Genomic DNA, 19415 nt, shown 5'->3' on the forward strand with positions numbered 1-19415 from the left:
TTGGCCAATAAGAATGAGTGACTTCAGGCGGCCGGCAATGGAAGAAGACATGCAAACGTATCAAGTTCGTTTTGACGACGACTTGACTGGGCTCCATTATTGCCCAGCAATGGAAGAAGACATGCAAACGTATCAAGTTCGTTTTGACGACGACTTGACTTAGTAAAGAAATGATAACTATAATTTAGGCTTATATTTTTCTCTGAGCAATATCTGTACGTAATATGATAACTATAATTTAGGAATCTGTCTCATCAGTCACCATTTCTGTGATGGTGCGGGTGCACCAGCGAGACCGGCGCCGTTCGTTGCACCAAAGTGGAGTGTATGGAATTAGTATTCTTACACAAACACAACATGTAAAAATGAATTCTAAGAGTTGATCGATGTACATGGCAGCTTGCAGCGTACCATACACGTCTACCATTAATCCATCTTGATTTCGAATTGAATCCCTAATTAGATCGGATTCAAGTAGAGAAAATAATCATTTCATATATGATCAATGAGTACATAAATCACTCGTGGTGTTGGACCATTCCCGTGACCCATCTATGCTTTCTGAATTTATTCAATAGCTGATAGAAACTTTCATAAAACTGAGCCATGGTCACCTTCAATGAATGAAAGGTAAAAATATTATGACACTAAACTTAATCATCATACAGTATCGAGGCAGAATGCAATAATCATCTTAAGGAAGTATCCTAATAACACATCTCTTGTTAATGTTTGGTGTTTCGAGCGCAAGATTTATGGTTGCTGTAATAGCAATCATTTGGAGAGTGCAAATGTATAGTTAATCAAGGAAGATGTTTCTGCTTACCATCTTGAAGAAAAAGAATATAGCTTCTTAATTAGCCTTTTGTTTGATTCTTTTAATTGAGACTTTGATTGTGATGTGACTCAGACGTGGAGGTCCAAGATGTTGGCATATCACATGGTTCGTGATATAGAGGCATATTCACATGCGAAAAAGATTGAAAAAAAAAAAAGATATAACGCACATCTCTAAAAGACATAAGATTGTTAGGTCACGCTAAGTGATATTTAGATCCATATATGTATTGTTCGAGGATTATGAAAAACCATATTGGCAGAGATCCATCATATTTAGATCTATATATGTATTGTTTTGGATAACATAGTCTATCAACCAGTGCTTGATAGATCTGTCATTTTGTGGCACTAAAACAGGAGGCTTCAACCAGAAATGACGGACTAATGTTTTTCAGCAGAGGAATAGAAATTTAAGATTATTAATAAAAAAAAAAAACAAAGTCAAAACATGATTCAGTGATATATACGGAAGCAAGGGTCATCAACCTTTGAAATAGTGTGATCTAAGTTGGCGAACTCATTTCATAACAAAAACAGAATAAAAAAATGTTTTTTATCCACTAGCTGTTTCTAAATCAAAAGAGTTAGATCCAACGTGTTTCTGTCTGGGAGAAGCCTGCAAGTCAAAAGTAAGATCAGACAGCACCCTGTAAATCAAGAGTAAGATCAGACAGCACCTTGTGAAAAGACAGCATGAGCAATATCACAACAGGAGAAAAATAAAGAGAGAATTTTCATCTTTCATTCAGTTGCATAACTTTGTGCTCAAATATAGCAATGACAGAAAGCATGCGACCACAAATCTAACCTGAAGCAAAAAAGACACCATTTAGAAGATTACTCGAACAATCAACTGAGTAGAAACAAGTAAACAAGTCCTGACCTGAAATTCGAGTCAACTTAGAAACATTGTGTAGCAGAACAATCAGTCACCAGGTGCACATCAGTAACTCAGCTTGCCAAGCGGGGAAAGTTACAAAGACAAAATTATGGCTATTTATATACAACAAAATGACCAGTTGCCTGGATGGATGATGAGCATAATGTTTAAATGTTACATTAGGAGCTACAAAACTTTATATCTACATGATGAAGAACTAAAGACAGCTGGAGCAATTTGCCGTGCATAATAGGGTGGTCATGACTACAGTGAAATTCTGCCAGTAAAATTGGCAAAGAAAAATTGACAGCCCTTTCTGCTTTCAGGTTAATACAAGAAACACTTTGATGTATGCAATTTACTTTGTGAGAAGATGTTGACCGATGAAATTTAATCTCTTTCTCTTTCATCAAGGGGGGACTGTGATGTCCGCTCGCTGGTCAAACTAGCAGTTTCTTCCTGAAGAGAAGGCATCATTGATAATGAGAATAGATACAACTTAAAATAGAGGCAATGCCAGATTCATTATACATTAATTTAGAATGACAGCTCTTATACACATCTATGTAAAACCAAACCGTCATTTAGTGCATAGAACCTTGATATAAAGACAGTTACCTTTATAACATTCCCAGTTCCTATGTTATCTTCATTGGACATCCTAGTTTTGGAATTGAGCCCTCCATTTTCAGTCACAGACAAATGCACTTCCTTTTCCTTCTTTAGGACCTGTTTAATTAGCCAAGTAAAATCCTATTCTTTGAAAACAGAGGGTATAAGGAAACACATTTTTAAGCATTTGAGAAACACCTGTATATCTGCATTCTCAATGGGTTCATCACTAGTTTCAATTGATGTGGCTTCCAAGCTTATCTGCTTGATGGCTATATCAGAATGTTCAGTTGCCTCGAGAGCTCTCTTCTTTGCTTCTTCCCTTTGTTTTCTCCTACGTGCTTCTTCCTCCTTGATTTGCTTGAACCTGTTTCAAAAATCAGGAACTCATGCAATAGGAAAAATGACATTAAAGATCTGCCACTGAGAAGCTAAATATATATTAACCTTTCACCAGGACGTAATCCGCCTGTTATTTCATTTTGTTGGCCTTGACTGGGGTTTGAGAAATCAGCTCCTACATCAGAAACAGTCTTCTGCGCAGTAGAAATAGTCTTCTGTCTAGTGGAGCTATCATCTCTGGTTGTAATATTTATGTAATCTTGAACTGGATTTTTAGCACCTCCAAGCTTTTGAAGCCATATTTGCTGCGCAGTGCTCAAAATATTATTTGTCAGCCTGTAAATCAAAATACAACCAAATTGATGAGACCTAATTTGATCATGATTATATTTTTTTTATTTTAACCAAGAGCTAGATTGCGACAAACCACATCAAAATAGAATTGCAATCTTATGAGTCATCCTACCACAATTATAAAATTACTACAATTGAGAAGTTCATAAGAAAAAGGTCATCTGCTTTCTGCCAGTTTAGCGGTTTTCCTTCACTTTTTCCTTCTTTGATCCAAATATCAATCAAGATTTGAAACTAACAACTCCCTTATGCAAGACAAACAACCTTAGCAAGATGGTGGGCATGGTTTTAAAAACCATTCCATGCCAATTGACATAGGTGAAAGTTGTCATTTCACCCCAACCAGCATGTGAAACAGGCTTGAAACTTTGAGAAGGTCAGGTTTACCCAAAGGAGCTTCCATGTGGGCTACGCTTCCACAGGCATAAGGTTTGGGACTTCCATTTCACAACAGGGCTGCTGCGATGGCACTTCAACAACAAGGTAGCCCAAGGCAAGGGATCTTCTACAAACGTGATTCCTGCTTATGAGTCATCCTACCACAATTATAAAATTACTACAATTGAGAAGTTAATACGAAAAAAGGTAATCTGCTTTCTGCCAGTTTAGCGGTTTTCCTTCACTTCTTTCCTTCTTTGATTCAAATATCAATCAAGATTTGAAACTAACAACTCCCTTATGCAAGACAAACAACCTTAGCAAGATGGTGGGGGCATGGTTTTAAAAACCTTTCCATGCCAATTGACATAGATGAAAGTTATCGTTTCAACCCAACCAGCATGTGAAACAGGTTTGAAACTTTAAGGTCAGGTTTCCCCAAAGGAGCTTCCATGTGGGCTAGGCTTCCAGAGGCGTAAGGTTTGGGACTTCCATTTCACAACAGAGTTGCTGCAATGGCACTTCAGCAACAAGGTAGCCCAAGGCAAGGGATCTTCTACAAACATGATTTCTTCTGCTCCCCTTTTCCATATTCTAGATCCTTTCTCTTATGCCAAAAGGTAAATTATGGCGAAATAAATTACAAATGGTAGTGATCATAGTCATCTAAAAATTCATAGTCAAAGTGTCAAACAACTATATAGCTCCTTTTAAGCTATATGCCTTGAAAGCATTCATAAGTATCATGCCAAAATTTGGGGGAAAATGGGGAACGTATTTATTGAGAGCAAAGGATGGAATGCAATGATGATGGCTAACCAATATAAACTGAGGCCTGAAGGAACTGAAAGAGCAAAGTAGCCAATCAACAGAGGAAGGAACTTTGTTACAGCTTGAGCATTCTGTTGGCTGGGATCATTAACCTGAAATATGGGAACGAGGAAGTATGAAAACTTTAAGAAAAACAGAGCTTTATCATGATCTATTGTGATGAAATTCATTCTTTTACACTCAGTATCCCTATAACAGCAATTACAAAATTTGAAGACCACTCAAAGCATCATAGGTATTGATACAGATACTGTAAAAACAAAAGTGAGATCTACAAGAAGAGACCAATTACATCCAAGCATACCCATTCTACTTATGGAGATTTTTAAAATGAGAATCAAATTATAGTCCTCTAATATCAACAAAGGACGTGGTAAAGTTATCACAAATCAAGGTGCTTCTTTCTTAGCATATATGCTATTACTTTACTGTTTAATGATTATCCAATTGAAAAAACAAAATATTTACCAAAAGCATTAGTAAATTGGGAGCAGGTGACACTCCATGAAACCAACTTATAGGTCAAACAGTGTAAATGAAATGCCAGTAGCAATGTAGAAGAAATTATGCTTTGTTGGTCAGAATCTCTTTCGTATGGAACATTTATATAGTTAATTAGTATGAACATGAAGTTTCCATGAGGTAGAGTACCTATCCAGTGGGATTCTTGAAACTGATAGGAAGAGCATCATTGCAACAGCATTTAGCAAATTGGTGGACAATAAAAACTAAGATCATTAGTTTGTGATACCAAGCCTCTAAAATAAATGGTTCTTGTAAAGTGTAAACTGAATGGAATCGCAGGCGATAGCACTTGTCTAAGTTTCCCAGCCTTTTGAAGATAGATAGAACTATATTGATGCTTTTAATTTTTTCAATTAGGAAGCTCCAATGCATACATGGAAGAGATACTACAGAAAATAGTCTAGGTCTTTGCATAAAATAACTACTAGCAAAATGGTGTATGCAAGTTAATGAGTAAGGAAGTATAGCACAAAAGATTTTCTTTTCACCAAAATTTACATTCAAAGGCTTCGGAGGTAACCTGGTAATATTAGCAAGAAGAATCTGTATGTGTATGTGTGTATATAAACATACCTGTGATGACTGCATGATCTGTGAGGATATGTATTGTGAGATAACTAGTAAAACTGGCAAAACCAGATAAGCAAATGTGTCTGACCATCCAAGAGGTGGATGACCATCCTGCAATATTATTAACAAGAAGACAGATGAGATTACATTCTTTGTTTTGAAAATAATTCAAATAACTGATTGCTGAGAGGGTAAATTTTTAAATGAATTAAGAGACCAGTCAAGAAACATGAAATTGAAATAACACTTATGAGATTATAAGAACTTGGAGAATGAAGTAACCAATTGAAGGTTAATGAGATGGAAGAAAATAAGCTGTGGTGTTGCTGTGGAAGTACGGAAGTGAGCAATCAAACAATTAGATGCTAGAAACCAGAGGTTTTATTGGCAAGTGCTTGTTCCATGAAAATTAATCTAGTGCTATTATGATTGACAAGGATGCCTTTTATTGGAATCTCTTTTCACAATTCTACAAAGGCTGAAAGAGAATGCCTAACATCTGAAACAGGTATCAAGTCATTCCCTATTTGAAGATGCGTGTGGAGAAATCTAGAAATTCACAGAGAAAAATCCTAATTAAAAAGAATTATAAAGCTTATTGTGACTCCATAATTGCAACATGACCTCAATTCCTCATTCACATTTACTCCTTATACAATGTCTGATCATGTAATTTCCATCCAGTGATACATGCTACAATACTTGCAAAAAAATGAAAAATGAACTGAATTGCAAACAGGATAGCTAGTCAATGACCCATAATTAAAAGATAATACTGGATGATGATTTTAAGAAATCAATGTATAGCACACTTACCACAAAAGGAAAAAGCCAAGAAATTCCACTGCCACTTTGTCGGGCTGCAATTGTAGTAGGGCCAGACAAAGAAGGTATCCAGAAAAAACCTTCAGTAAGGAGTCCCTATAATAACGAAGAGTCCAGGTTCATAGATATCACATAAAAAATGAGATAAAAACACAAGCAACCAATGAACAACCTCATTAGCAACATTTGACAGAGCCCTGTACAGTCCAATCCATACAGGTATAGTTAACAAGGTAGGCAAGCATCCTGACAGGAAAAATGTTGAATAAATACAAAAAGTGAAGAAAGAAAATAGTAAAATTCTTACTGTTCAAAAAACACAAACATCAAAAAGTGTATGAAAGCAACACATAGCAGAAAGCAACAAAATTTCCTAAAGCTTCATAAGGAAAAAAATTAAGAGAAAATAAGTTAACATGGTATGAAAATGTTCAAAAACAATAATAGATCTTAATCCCCAGTCAAAAATGAGTATATTTGAGTTGATGTTATGAGGAGGGGTAGGGGAGACAAAGAAAACTCCTGTTGACATAATCAAAATTGATCTAATAGATCTACGATATAGTGTTAAAGCGGCAGGTTCCATGGACATGCTTCCATCCTTTGAGACTTAGTTTACTTGCTGTCACTTTTATAGGTCCTCCTCATTTGCTATTTAATGGGCCAAATAAATGTATGCATATTGGGCATGTCTCTACAGAGAGTAGACAAGACTCTCTTTTTAAAATTCCTTGCTTGCAACTAAACATGATCGATGTAAAATCTCTATTAGCCGCATTAATATTATCAACACCTTCTGTAGTCAAAATCCAGTGCAAAAACACACAGGATATAATGTCCTGGATAGCACTTAGTAGGATACTAGATTGCCCCACCTAGTCTTGCGGGGAATTAAACACCTAGGCAATGCCTCATGTAGTAAACCTATATATACATATACTTGGTCAATTGCTACCGATACTGGGTAGTAATTCATATACACAGAATAGTGAGTTTCCACCATATAACTTTATGCATAGTCCATTAGCAGGCAAAGATCTATAAAGCTATCAATCTAGTTGGGACTTGTGACTTCTATCTGTTATTGTGTTAAATTTTCCCTCATTAGGAATGTACAACAATAAAGATTGAGTATGATATATTAGTCTGTTCCTTGTGCTTATTGCACTGAATCAATGCTAAAATAGCAATTTATCTGTCATATGGGATTGAAGATGTTATGTCAAAGATAAAGCCTCATTGATCTATGTTAGATCTCGTGTATCTCTAGATTGCAGAACATGTAGACCTTGTAGGCTTGTAGCTAGAGGCATAACCAGAATATTTCTAGTATGACCTCTTGGCAAGGATATTTTTTTACCCAAGAGAAATTTGAAAGAACTGCTAAATAAAGATATTATGACTTAAGAATACCGAATGAGAGAAAAAAAAAAAAAAAGTAAAAAAGCAAAATCCCCATATTAAAACAAAATCCCTTCTATTGATAGCAACAGGAAAAGATAAATAGCAACACTCACCAGCCAAAGGGTTTATACCAGCAAGTTTATAGAGGCGGGCAGTCTCCAGTTGTATCCTTTCCTGCATATTTGTAAGTATCTTTAGAAACATCTTAAACCTTTGTACAAGTATCTGCTACAATCTATTTATTTTTGCACTCTTTTCTTTTTTGTAAAATCTAAAGTTTTTTGCATAAGAGAACTGTTTCTCATGGTTGAACAAATTTGTAGCCATACAAGGGAGAAGTCCTGATAGGGTGAGAAAAATTAGAGATTGCATCTTGGACAGTTCAGTGAAGAAGACTAACTAAAGTTCTGTCTCACCATGGCCCACTATTCATCAAACATGGGGAAAAGAATGGTTCAGGAGAGCAACTGGGAACCATACAGCAGCATCTGTATAATTGTATACCATCATTGACAAAGTAGCCACACCTAGATAGCATTCTGTTTACCTTGTGTGCCAATGTCAAAGAACTAGAAGATGAATTTACCATCCCAGTATAGGGTGTTAAACTAATTGAACCTATGGACAATCAGTAAGGCAACATTATATTGTGTATATCATGCATTGGCCAAACACCTCCATAGCTATCTTCACTAGAAATCATCTTTCTTGATTTCTTACTTCCCTTGAATATACAACTTCATGAATTACATTCTCTGTTTGTATTAAACAAGTTTCTTTAAATAATTAATATGACATTAGTTGTAGCCTGTAGCAATTCTATTAGCAACCTCGCTTCTCTTCTTACAAATCTCAGTCGGGTAATTGCAGAAAGCTTCTCGGAATTCCCGTTTGTAACCTCTACTTGCTGAACTTCTTTCTTTCTGCACCATTTTTCAGAGGTCTAGTATATGCCATAAATTTCTCCATGAACTAGTTCCCACTAATATCTCATTCCATATCAGATTAATAAGTCTCTTAAGATAACTTAATGGTGTGCATAACCAATTCAATCAGTCAAGCAATGCTTTCCTACTTGTTAAGAGCGCCTCTATGTTCATCTGCCTTTTCTCAAAAGGCTACATCATAACATGCTATCGTCTACCCAATTCCCATAACCAAATCTTTTCACAATGACAACGTAAGCCATACCCATTTTACAAGTGTTTTCTAAGATCAAATTACCAACCTAAACCCAGAATCCTATATTTCATCAGATTAGCATCAACTAATACAGTACATTGACTAGGTCTCTCCATAGTCATAATTTTAAACTAGCGCATACTAGTCCACCAGATTGCCAATCAGATTTATCTTCAAGAATTAGGTGGAGGAACAAAACTTTCAGAGATATTGCCAACTGAATTCGTCAGTAAAGAGTAATAAACACAAAGGCACTATAATTCTTCCAAGTGGTCAACTATCATAATGCACTTCAATCTTGATTTCTCCTTGGTTCCTACCAATTATGGAACTATCTAAGAATGCTAACAAAGCATGCACGTGTAGAGCTCAAAGCTTGATCAGAAAATAATGTTTTCAGAATTTACTATACACATAAGAATGCGAAGTTTTACCATTCATCCATGTAGGAGAACAATTTCACAAGCCAACAACAAGGATGATATAATATAATAAGTTACCTGATCTCCAGTATAACGCTGTTGAATAGCCTTAATTTGAGGTTGCAATGCTCGCATCGCAAGTGCTGACTCAACCTGTAAAAGTCACTTATTCTAGGTGATTGTTGTCTAAAATATCAAAGATATTTGTTGCTAATCAATTTGACAGCAATTTGTATAAGAAGAAATTCCATGAACATTGAATATGTACTATGTAGTTTGTTTAATAAAAGAAAACAAAAACTCAAAAGGGTGCATGGATCACTGTTAATAGAGATGAATAAAACTACAAAAAGAATCCAAAGAAGTTCGATTAGACAAACCAATTGGCAAAGGCCAATTTGCACTGGATAACATTGTGGCTACAAAAATGTCATGAAGTTTATACTTGACTTGTAACAAACTTTATCTGAAGCAAATTCAGAATGACCAACACACCTAAAAATCAAAGGATAACACTAGCATTTTGACCATAGAGGGTTTGGTTCAGGGTATGATGCATGACATCTCCTATCTCCAGTCAACATAAGTGTGATACACAGTTCAACAAAGCTTGCTTGCTCACTCTAGTAAACCTTTATGATTATGTAAAATTGCTTTCTCTCGTATTTTTTTATTTTATCTTTTTTAGCAACTTCACACATCTATCTTAGCATCTTCATCCCTATTAAACTAATTAATCTTCATCTCTGTTAAACTAATTTTTTCTACATGTTTCTTATTGAAAAATCCTCTGTTACACTCCCACTAGCTCCAACACGCATGCCCTTTAAGGCTTTAACACATTGATAGATTAGTTTTAAAAAAACCTTTTCTTTAAAACTCATTATGAGGACTATCATAAAGTTTTCTAAGTCAACAAAGAATTTGCTCAGCCCCTACTAATATGATCTAATTGTATAGGTAGTGTAAATAGCAAACATATCATTGTCATTGAATAGATTATCTAAAAATTCGTAAGTTGAAAGGTGAAAAAAAAAATAATGATATTAACCTGTTTTTTTGTCAAAGGAAATGTAGCTGCCTTTACAAGAATTGTCAGTAGAATAATTGCAAATCCATATGAATAAGGAACATGCAATGAGGATAATCCATCTTTCAAGACCTGCATAAAGGAATCACACATCAAGATTTTCAGATCTGGCTGGTTATAAAGGTTGTTAAAAACTTACAACTAATATACTTTAGACGTCAGTAACTTTACAAATGTATTTGTGCATCAATTTTTTTTTCACGAGCATAATGCTACATCTAGTTACTCAGGGCTTATTGTGAATACAATATAAAGTTACATGATCTCACTGTAATCCAACAAATATAGTTATTTGGGAAATATCAATGGGCATCCGTTTGCTAGGGAAGTGACATACAGTGAAAACAAAAGTACTGGGTTATCAGATTTCTATGGTATTATTGCTTCATAAATTGACCTGATACCATATGAAACAAAACCCATAGAAATGAGGGGGGAAAAGTTATATTTTTCTCCAACATTTAGTCATTGCCACAACTAACTGAAAGGAAACACTTTTCACTTCTTTCTCAATAATAATAATAAATAACAGATATTAGTTCACAGAACCAGAATTATTAGTGTATATGCAATATTTTACTTTCTTCCTTTTACATACTATGTAATTCTTCAATGCAAATCTCACAAAAAGTGATGACAATTTATCTTTGTAACTTGAGCTATTCCAGATTTTATTTATGCAAGATGAAATGGCCGGATGTATCCCTATAAGAGAGAACTTCAGTTTCAACAGTAGGTGTTCGGACCAGAACATAATCATCAAGTCTCTGGCCTGTTTAAATAGCCTACAGCATCAAAATATAAAAGATTGTTTTTGCTTTTATTGATATAAAGTTCAGTTTTCGACTTAGTTATATATTTTGATTGTGTTGTTTCAGCGTTTTCTTGGAAGAAAAAATCGTTATAACTTTACCAAAAGATCTAATTTTATAATTTACAATCAAACAGATTTTTTTATTAGACTGTAGTAACCCTAGCAAACATTGGGCTATTGTGAAGAAACCAAACTTCTATCATTCTATGTCATACTTTTCGACTCACGCTTTATCACATACCAACCTTGAGTACAGTCTCGAGGTAATTAGTGATTCCCGTCAACCAGTCATCACTCTGCTTCGAGCTTTTCTCGACGACATCGGAGGAGGAGACGGCCGCATCAGCGATGGTGTAGAGGAGACCCTCCACTCGGCCAAACAGCTCTCGGGCGAGCCCCTCGGTGGCCTCGAAGTCAGGAAGATGCGGAGAGAGTCCAGCTCTGACGTATAAGGATCCACGGAGGTAATCCGGAGAGGGGCGGCCGCTGTCCAACCCAAAGAGGTCTCGACGGCGTCGGAGAGGGAGGAGGGACGGCGACGGAGCGCTGGAACGGAAGGAGAAGTGAGGTCGACTGACGAACTGTAGGTCTAAGGAGAAGGCGAAAGCCATAGATGAGAAGCTCCGCGAAACCCTCGCCGGCGGTGGAGGATGCGAGATAGCGAAGAGGGATGAGGTGCGCGAGATCGGGACGGAAGGCGCTGCAAGTGATATTTTTGTGGTGTGATGAGGACCAAAATGAGAGCCGAGTCTTGATCTTTCAAGACCAACCACGACTGACCACCGCGAAGTCAATAGAGCCTCCAAGCTGTTGATCTGGCGGATCTGAAGCTCCTGATGGGAATTGTAAGTTTATATTTTTAAATGCATCAATAGCTAAATTTTGTATCATAAGTTTTTGCAAATAGTGACTAAAAAGGTGAAAAAAAAATTGGAGATGCGGGGTATCGATCCCCGTACCTCTCGCATGCTAAGCGAGCGCTCTACCATCTGAGCTACATCCCCGTTGTATTACATACGATATTTTAAACTTTAATAAGTAAAATATATGTAATGGATATCCTCTCTCCTTTATCTTCTCTCTCTTCGCCTTCCAATTTACGGTTCAGGGCGGCAAGCATACCCTTCAAGCTTACCATGGCCGATGCCCTTCTCCCTTCCCTCCCGCCCGTTTTATTCTCTTCCGAGCCCTGGCTTCCTCAACTCATCCCTCTTCTCCGCTCGTCTAAGCCCCTCCGCCTCTCCTCTTCCCTTTCCTCGTCGTCGATTTCTCTCAGCAAGAAGCCCCCTTTTCTTCCCCTCGTGACCCGGACCTCACGCTGGGATTTCCAGAAGGGGCTTGACTTGGGAGTCACACCTGTGCTCGAGGAATTAGCCGGAGAAGAAGAGGAGCAGACCGAGAAGCCTGGGACAATCGCCCAGGGTTTGGACGGGTTTGTAGAGAACCCAAAGGAGGAGGATCCTTACGCTGCTCCACCGGACAAGATCAAGCTCTACGTCGGAAACCTCCCCTACAATGTGGACAGCCAGAAGCTCTCCCAGCTCTTCGAGAATGCTGGCGCCGTTGAGGTCGCCGAGGTACGGAAAAAACTTTCCCTTCTTAGTGTTCGATGCACAAATTTGGGTTTTTTTTATCCTTCTTCTTCTTCCGCATTGTTCTCTTTTCCTGCTCTGTATTTGCTTAGGGTTTTGATTGAAGTAATAACATCTGTATTTGCTTAGGTAATTTACAATCGGTTGACTGGCCAGAGTCGTGGCTTTGGATTTGTGACCATGAACACTGCTCAAGAAGCAGAGAAAGCTGTGAAAATGTTTAATAACTATGTAAGTTGTCCTTGTAGTCATTTAGTAGGACATGCATCTTTGAAACTGACTGGTAGAATGAAACAGGAATTTGATGGCAGGCTTTTGTCTGTAAACAAAGCAGCTCCCAAGGGACCCCATGGGAATTCTGAAAGATCTTTTAGAATATTTATCGGCAGTTTGCCTTCGACAATGGATGATGACCGTTTGGAACTACTATTTAACGAACATGGAAAAGTGCTGGAAGCAAAAGTGATATACGACAACGATACTGGACTCTCACGTTGTTATGGCTTTGTGAAAATGGCATCACAGTCTCAAAGGGATGATGCGATTGCTGCTCTTAATGGGCAGGTCAGTTCATATAATTTGTCTAATCGCATGCTATTAATTTAATTATTTTATCGTCTTGTTGACAGAGTTTGGACGGTCATACATTAAAAGTTAAAGTTGCAGAGCCACAAAGAAGAAACTTTGTTCTTTAATTTTGAAGAGCCAAGAACTGTTTCGTCGGAAAAGAGAAATCCTGTCGACAAAATACTTAATGAGGTTCAATGTGCCTATCTATCAATTTTGTTAACCCTCCTATCAATTAGGGTTAAACTTAAACATTGGTCTTGTATCGTTATTGTTTTATTTACTACATGTCAAAGCATGTTTGCCTTGTCCATTATGTTACAACTATTGGAACTTGGAAAGAGATGTTTGGTTTAGACGAATTGAGTCTGAGATACAGTAAGTGACCAATGTCAATCAAGATTGACAATGAATTAATCAAATTTTCCTCAAAAGAATGTCTAAACCTAGCAACACCAAAAAATAAACAAAAATTTCAAACACAAAATGACACTAGTCAGACTACTATGTCTTATGCATTGTCTTGCAACAAGACCTCCATAGGAAGGCCTGCCGCAAGGCTTTTCACCTTGATCAGTAGAGCTTTATTCTAGTCTGGATTTCAGTACGGCAAAGAGGGCATGACTGAAGACTTGGGCCACAGGCGGAACATGTCTGCATGAAGTCAAATTAAACAAGAATAAGAATTAGAGGGGCACGGTATTGATAATTTAGTGTGTAAATTGCATGAGTGCTGCTACAAGTGTTTACCTGGTGCCCACAGCCGAAGACCATGTCTTTTGGATTAGACAAACAAATTGGACAAATCTGGAAGGAAAAAAAAAGTGTAATGTATATATGTGAAGAAATTTATCAAAAGCTAATATTCGATGAATTTTGATAGTTGAGAACTTGCGCCTTGTTTACTTGGACAGGAGAGAAATAGCATCAAAAAGTAAAGGAGATAAGAGAATGTGGAGGGAAAAATTGCAGACACGCCAAAGGGTTAAATACCAATATTGCGTGTCGAAAGTAATACCTCAATTTCGAAGGCCGATGTTGGTGCAGTTCGTGCACTGGTTTCTGCTCTATAACCAGAATAGGGTGATGAACCCTGATGGAAATTCGATGACTTGGAGCTATCATATCCAAAAGAAGATTTGCTTTTTCCAGTGGGGGGAAGAAGAGGTACCCTTCGAGGAGACTTCCCTGTTCGACAACTGCTTGTTCATGGCAGATACGCGCCAAAGAAGAACATAAATTATTACAAATCAATGACATGGGGAAAATCCAGAAGCTAGAGAAACCTTACCCCAATATCCCCATGTCTATAGTTGCTTTATATTGAGAAGGTATCTCCATTAATGCTGCGAGAGAAAATGCTGCCTCTTTTCTTGCTAGAGGTATATTCTTTGCCATTATCTCAGTAAAATTGACAAACTGCCGGATAATGAAACTCAATTAAGAGTTATTTCGCAGAGAAACTCGACTTGTGCATACTTACTTGAATTAAACTCTACTGGTCTTTTTACCTGGAAATTGTCATAGGAACGGGCAGGTATGTTATCGTCAAATTCTTTCATCATGTCCCAAGGACCGTCTCCAACTCCAACTAAGATTATTGACAATGGAAATTCACTGCAATCGTATGAAAAATGTTAATGCTTTAATTCAAAGAATAGAGCAGCCAGTTTTCTCAAAAACCAACTGAGGATTGTTGTATCTAATAGTATACATATTCGAAGATGGAAATGATAGTGTTTAGTATTTGATATAACAAGGAGCATAAACAAACCTTGCTCGGACAATAGCATCTATAGTTTTCTGCTCTTGAGAACCAAAGTGACCAAATTGGGTATCTACACTCCTTGTAACCTGCACGATCTAACCTTTTAGAGACTGAAATATTTTCAAATAAATTGTATCAATAGGCCGTTCCACTCTACCAAAAATTTATTATTGTATTAATCAAGCACCATAAGAAAGCATTCTCTCCAATAGAAATAGACACACAGAAACTAACCATAGCATGTTCATTTCTTATACTTTGGTTTAGGTTACAGAACAAAGAAAATTAGGGAAATATATACCTGTCCATCAGCAATTATCAATAAAACATGGTACTGACCACCAGTCTGTTCCACAATAGTCATAGCCATTTCAATAATTGGTGCAAAAGAGGTCGGACCTATAGATCGGGTAAAAATTAAGAAAAAATAGGAAAATATATAGTGAAACATTTCTACCTTGAAAGTAATTGAAAGAACAAATACCAGCCAATCTCAGATGAGGTAGTAGTTCTTTGTATCGTGCCAGAGTATTTTCAAAACCATTACAAGGTTGCTCATTTGGATAAAAACTAAAAACATCTTGATCATGCGTGGATGCTGGAAAGATCAAATATTTTGGTTGTTAATAAAACACAAGGACAACCATTAGTAGTAAACGTTTACCATCTCCAAACCCAAAGCAAGGAATCAAGTTGTCTTCGTCAAATGCTGATAAGGTTCGTCCAATAATGGAGATTGCTTGTTCATAAGGATTCGGTGTTGTATCTCCAATGTGATGCAAGCTACGGCCACCAAATGAGAATTTGCCTGTCACCAAATTTATCAAACAGCGAGAATCATGACCTATACATAAATAAGGAATAACGTTCACTGCGATATCAATCTCCATTAGATAGTCTGACCTGTCCACTCATTGCTCTTTGTGAAATCAATGCCTACAATTAAATTAGAGGACTCAAGGCCAGACTCTGCTAGCGCTTCGGTAACCTGCATTAGAAAAATTAAATCAATGAAGAAGATAAGAACGGTTAAATATTTGAATAGATGTCGATCTTAAAAACTTGAAACTGTTAACAAGAAGAACTGATTGAATATAGAAAATTGATCCAGGGAAGTAATCAGAGAAACCGCAAAAGAGAAACACTCATGTTGGCAATTTGGTTAATTACAGATCATGGATGGAGAGCAAAATGATTTTTTTTTTTTCGGCAGCAAGTTTCTGAAGATATTTGAGCAGCAGTTTTATAATCAAATTACCTGCTCCAAAGTCTCGTAGTTGTCGCTTATTCGCGAATACCTCCGTTCAATCCTCGGCCGCGGATCATTCGATCGAACGGCAGCAGGAGCGGAGTGGTGGCTGCTGTTCGAATTTCGATACTGAGTCACTTGCCGGGACTGGGCGTAGCTACGAGAATCCGTCTCCTGCGAGAATCCCTTGGCGCATTTCGCTCCCATCAAAGAAAGAAACAATCGCCTCAACTACGAAATCGATTCTTCGCAAAAAAAAAAAAAAAAAAAAATACAACAATCGGAGGACAGATGGATCAGGCGATAGGTTTCAGGATAAAATAAGAGAGAGAGGACACGCTGGAGAATCGAGACGTCTTGCTTGCTGCAATGATGAATGCGATCGGCGTAGATGACGTGAAAGTTCGTCGTTGACGTGATTTGGGCGGAACGACGGCGGCGTCGATTGCAAGAAATCGAAGAGGAGGAGCACGAAGAGGCGGTCGACGGTTGCGGACTTGAGACTTCATCTCGATCTTTCCTGCGTTCAACACGTGCTAACACTCTTTTAAAAAAAAAGAAAAAAAGAAAAATCAAATGGCGATTTACTATTTTTTAAATAATTTAGGCGATTTACTTAACAGCCTTTTCCGATAGTAATCTGAAAAATAAAGTGGCTAATGAAACTCAGTGCATAATAAGTGAATTATTATTATTTTTCATATGGATATTTTACTTAAATGGTTAAACTAAATGGATACTTGTAAATTTGAATTCAACTTGATGATGAATTAGATATTAGTAAACATTTGATTATCAATTAATTTTTGTACTATCAACTATTGATTGTTAATTTTTTTATTTTTGATAATCTAAATATTCAGTTCTATGAATCGATGAATTTTATAGAAAATTTTCACCGGATACCTGAATAAATTAAATTCATCATCAATATTCTTAGGATCATCTTTCTATTAGAGAAAAGTTCTTACTGTGAGTATTCTTAGAAGTTCTTAGCTAAAAAAAAACCTGCACCGTGCCGTGGTGGTTCGTTGTTATCTTTAAATCGTAATAAAGCTAATGAGCTAAGGGATATTGGTCAAATTTAACTTCGGCCTTATTTTCAAAAAATTAGGTATTTTACGTGTTTGTGTAAAAATCAAAATGGATACAATATTTTAATTAATTAATTTTAAAAAATGGATTTTTTTCCTCCAGTTCTACGCGTTTGTATAAAAATCAAGTTCAACGAAGACGCCGAGTCATCCCTGGTTTTCGTAATATTAGTAGAATTTTTTGCTTATTTAATTGATTAATTATAGAAACTTTTGAATATATTTGTAGAGAAGCAGAAAAAAAAAACAGTCAAGAAACACCTCTAATTAAAAATGAGGAAATAATATTTTGTTGACAATTAAAAAAGAAAATTTTATTTTATTCTCCTTTCGATATATATTTTTTCAATATTTTGTTGAATATATGTATCTCATTGTTCAAATCAATTAATTAAAAAAAATGACTGGTTCAATTCTATAGAAATTTTTTATCCATCATCGAAATAAATCGAAAATAAAATACCTGCCTAATTGCTGTAGAGTTGAGAAGAACATCAATCTTTTTTGGCACTAAGTAGAATGATTCAGTGGTAAGCATAGGGAGACCCACATGGGTAGTGGTCAACGACATGTGAAGATCAAAGTCAAGATGGTCAACCTAAAGATTTTATCGATCGGAGAGAGATAAAGTCTGATCGGCCAGGATAGCGCGAAGATAGCTCGACCATGGGTCGGACTTCCGATGCTCACAATTTGCCCACAGAGGAGTTGATGGGCCAAGTGACCCTTCCGCTCGGCTGAGCTGTTAACCAACTAAAGAACGCATTCCCGTCCGAGTGACCAAGGGGCCTTCCCGCTCGGTTTGGCACGCAACTGCGCTTGACCGCCTGGGCTGCTGGGCGAACCCGGAAACAAACAAGAGGCGCAAAAATGGACGAAGGAGGCAGACAGCTAGTGGTATCCTCCTCGAGTCAGGTGCCGCCGACAGACAGCATGGTCAGCTACTAGGCTGGACAGAGAATCGTACGGTGGAAGTTTCCACTGTCATGTCAGAGATATGCTCAGACAGTTGTGGTATGATGTCAGGCACACTTTTTTGACACGTTCATTCCGAGGTATGTTTAGAAGAGCGTGCACGCCTCAAGAAGCGTGCGCGCGCCTCCTAGGGGTCCTATATAAGGACCCCCAGACTTCGACGGAGGTATGCACGATTCATCACTGTAGCTACTGTCTCATTACTCTGCTTCTACACTACAACAAATATGACTTTCCGCAGCACATCATTAACGGCGTGCAATTAGAGCATGCCGTTAATAATAGTTTTTACGGCGCACTTAATTATGTGCGCTGCGAATAGTATAATATTTAAACAAACAACGGCATGCAAAAAAAAGTACACTGTCAATAAACTTTTCTACAGCATATAAAGTGCGTTGTTAAAACTTAATATTAACATCATACAGAGTGCACTGTTAATATTATTATAATTATATAAATGACGGCGTAAACAAATACACATGATAAATAAATATTATTTATTAAAATTAAATATTAATAGCAACTTACTTGTACGCTGTAAATAATTTGTTAAAGATTTTATGAATTCTTTCTGCTCACAGACCCTTTGCCTTCCAAAAAAAAACCAAATTCTTTCTTCCTCAAATTCTTTCCGCCGAATTTTTCTGCAACCCCTCTCTGCCGCAATCCCTCTCTGCCCATAAACCCTCTGCCAACTGACTACGAGGAAGAGGATGCGCACTGTAGCTTCCATCGGTGCCCACAGTGAAGTTAAATTCCCTCTCCACCTCCTCCCCTCTTCTCTCCCGACTCATCCTCTTCCTCGTCATCTGTAACGACAGCGAACTCGAGGTCGAAGAAAGGCCGCTCGTCATCCGCTATCGTTGTCCTCCTCCTTCTCGTTATGAGTAGAGGACGAAGGCTACGATGGTGGAGCCAGCGCCGGTCGGGTTAAAGGCAGGGGAAGAGGCCTCACCCCTTCATTGTCTTCCTCTTCCTCGGCGTCAGGAATCTCTCCCTCTTCTCCACCGAGGGGGTTCCCTTGTCCTCCGTCCACCTCGTTGTGTTCGACGACACATGGAGGTAAGCCAAGAAGATGGTGGCGGCGAGCGCGTCGTT

General features: G+C 37.5%; 3 protein-coding genes and 1 non-coding gene across 8 annotated transcripts; 1 reads left to right on the plus strand and 3 right to left on the minus strand.

The window, feature by feature from the left end:
- Positions 1-1302: 1302 nt before the first annotated feature.
- On the minus strand, positions 1303-11793 carry LOC121971151 (ALBINO3-like protein 1, chloroplastic). Of its 5 annotated transcripts, none has more exons than XM_042522288.1 (14): positions 11315-11793; positions 10217-10327; positions 9244-9318; positions 7675-7735; positions 6330-6403; positions 6149-6253; positions 5336-5443; positions 4226-4329; positions 2780-3010; positions 2531-2699; positions 2339-2449; positions 1724-2179; positions 1599-1648; positions 1303-1487 (listed from the first exon to the last, which is right to left on the minus strand). In XM_042522288.1, exons 1-12 carry the CDS (start codon positions 11678-11680, stop codon positions 2111-2113), a joined length of 1584 nt encoding a protein of 527 aa, XP_042378222.1. In that variant the 5' UTR covers positions 11681-11793; the 3' UTR covers positions 1303-1487; positions 1599-1648; positions 1724-2110. The 5 variants fall into 5 exon arrangements, with proteins under 5 accessions (XP_042378222.1, XP_042378221.1, XP_042378218.1 ...); XM_042522287.1 differs by having other exon boundaries at positions 1303-1456; positions 1518-1648; XM_042522284.1 differs by lacking the exon at positions 1599-1648.
- Positions 11794-12000: 207 nt separating this feature from the next.
- Positions 12001-12073, minus strand: TRNAA-AGC. The gene has a single exon. It is a non-coding gene; the product is annotated as a tRNA-Ala (tRNA).
- Positions 12074-12138: 65 nt separating this feature from the next.
- On the plus strand, positions 12139-13544 carry LOC121971154 (28 kDa ribonucleoprotein, chloroplastic-like). Its single transcript, XM_042522290.1, has 4 exons — positions 12139-12646; positions 12791-12892; positions 12959-13225; positions 13291-13544. Exons 1-4 carry the CDS (start codon positions 12206-12208, stop codon positions 13354-13356), a joined length of 876 nt encoding a protein of 291 aa, XP_042378224.1. The 5' UTR covers positions 12139-12205; the 3' UTR covers positions 13357-13544.
- A 73-nt stretch (positions 13545-13617) lies between these two features.
- On the minus strand, positions 13618-16763 carry LOC121971152 (E3 ubiquitin-protein ligase RGLG2-like). The gene is made up of 11 exons (XM_042522289.1): positions 16255-16763; positions 15900-15984; positions 15661-15804; positions 15481-15594; positions 15298-15395; positions 15003-15082; positions 14740-14845; positions 14520-14647; positions 14247-14427; positions 13979-14035; positions 13618-13882 (listed from the first exon to the last, which is right to left on the minus strand). The coding sequence occupies exons 1-11, from the start codon at positions 16450-16452 to the stop codon at positions 13802-13804; spliced, it is 1272 nt and encodes a 423-aa protein (XP_042378223.1). The 5' UTR covers positions 16453-16763; the 3' UTR covers positions 13618-13801.
- Between the last annotated feature and the right edge of the window lie 2652 nt (positions 16764-19415).

The sequence above is a fragment of the Zingiber officinale genome, chromosome 4A (assembly GCF_018446385.1).
Source record: "Zingiber officinale cultivar Zhangliang chromosome 4A, Zo_v1.1, whole genome shotgun sequence".
Classification (NCBI taxonomy): domain Eukaryota; kingdom Viridiplantae; phylum Streptophyta; class Magnoliopsida; order Zingiberales; family Zingiberaceae; genus Zingiber; species Zingiber officinale.

Bases quoted from the DNA above. Each gene is read 5' to 3' on its own strand.
- LOC121971152 (XM_042522289.1), bottom strand. From the start codon at position 16,452: ATGGGAGCGAAATGCGCCAAGGGATTCTCGCAGGAGACGGATTCTCGT. The intron at 15,083-15,297 runs GTATATATTTCC...TAGATCGTGCAG, and splicing joins TGATAATTGCTGATGGACAG to GTTACAAGGAGTGTAGATAC. The intron at 14,428-14,519 runs GTAAGGTTTCTC...ATGAACAAGCAG, and splicing joins ATAGACATGGGGATATTGGG to TTGTCGAACAGGGAAGTCTC.
- LOC121971151 (XM_042522284.1), bottom strand. From the start codon at position 11,680: ATGGCTTTCGCCTTCTCCTTAGACCTACAGTTCGTCAGTCGACCTCAC. The intron at 10,328-11,314 runs GTTGGTATGTGA...TCCTTTATGCAG, and splicing joins ACCTCGAGACTGTACTCAAG to GTCTTGAAAGATGGATTATC. The intron at 2,180-2,338 runs GTAACTGTCTTT...CCTTCTCTTCAG, and splicing joins GAACTGGGAATGTTATAAAG to GAAGAAACTGCTAGTTTGAC.
- LOC121971154 (XM_042522290.1), top strand. From the start codon at position 12,206: ATGGCCGATGCCCTTCTCCCTTCCCTCCCGCCCGTTTTATTCTCTTCC. The intron at 12,893-12,958 runs GTAAGTTGTCCT...AGAATGAAACAG, and splicing joins TGAAAATGTTTAATAACTAT to GAATTTGATGGCAGGCTTTT. The intron at 13,226-13,290 runs GTCAGTTCATAT...TCTTGTTGACAG, and splicing joins TTGCTGCTCTTAATGGGCAG to AGTTTGGACGGTCATACATT.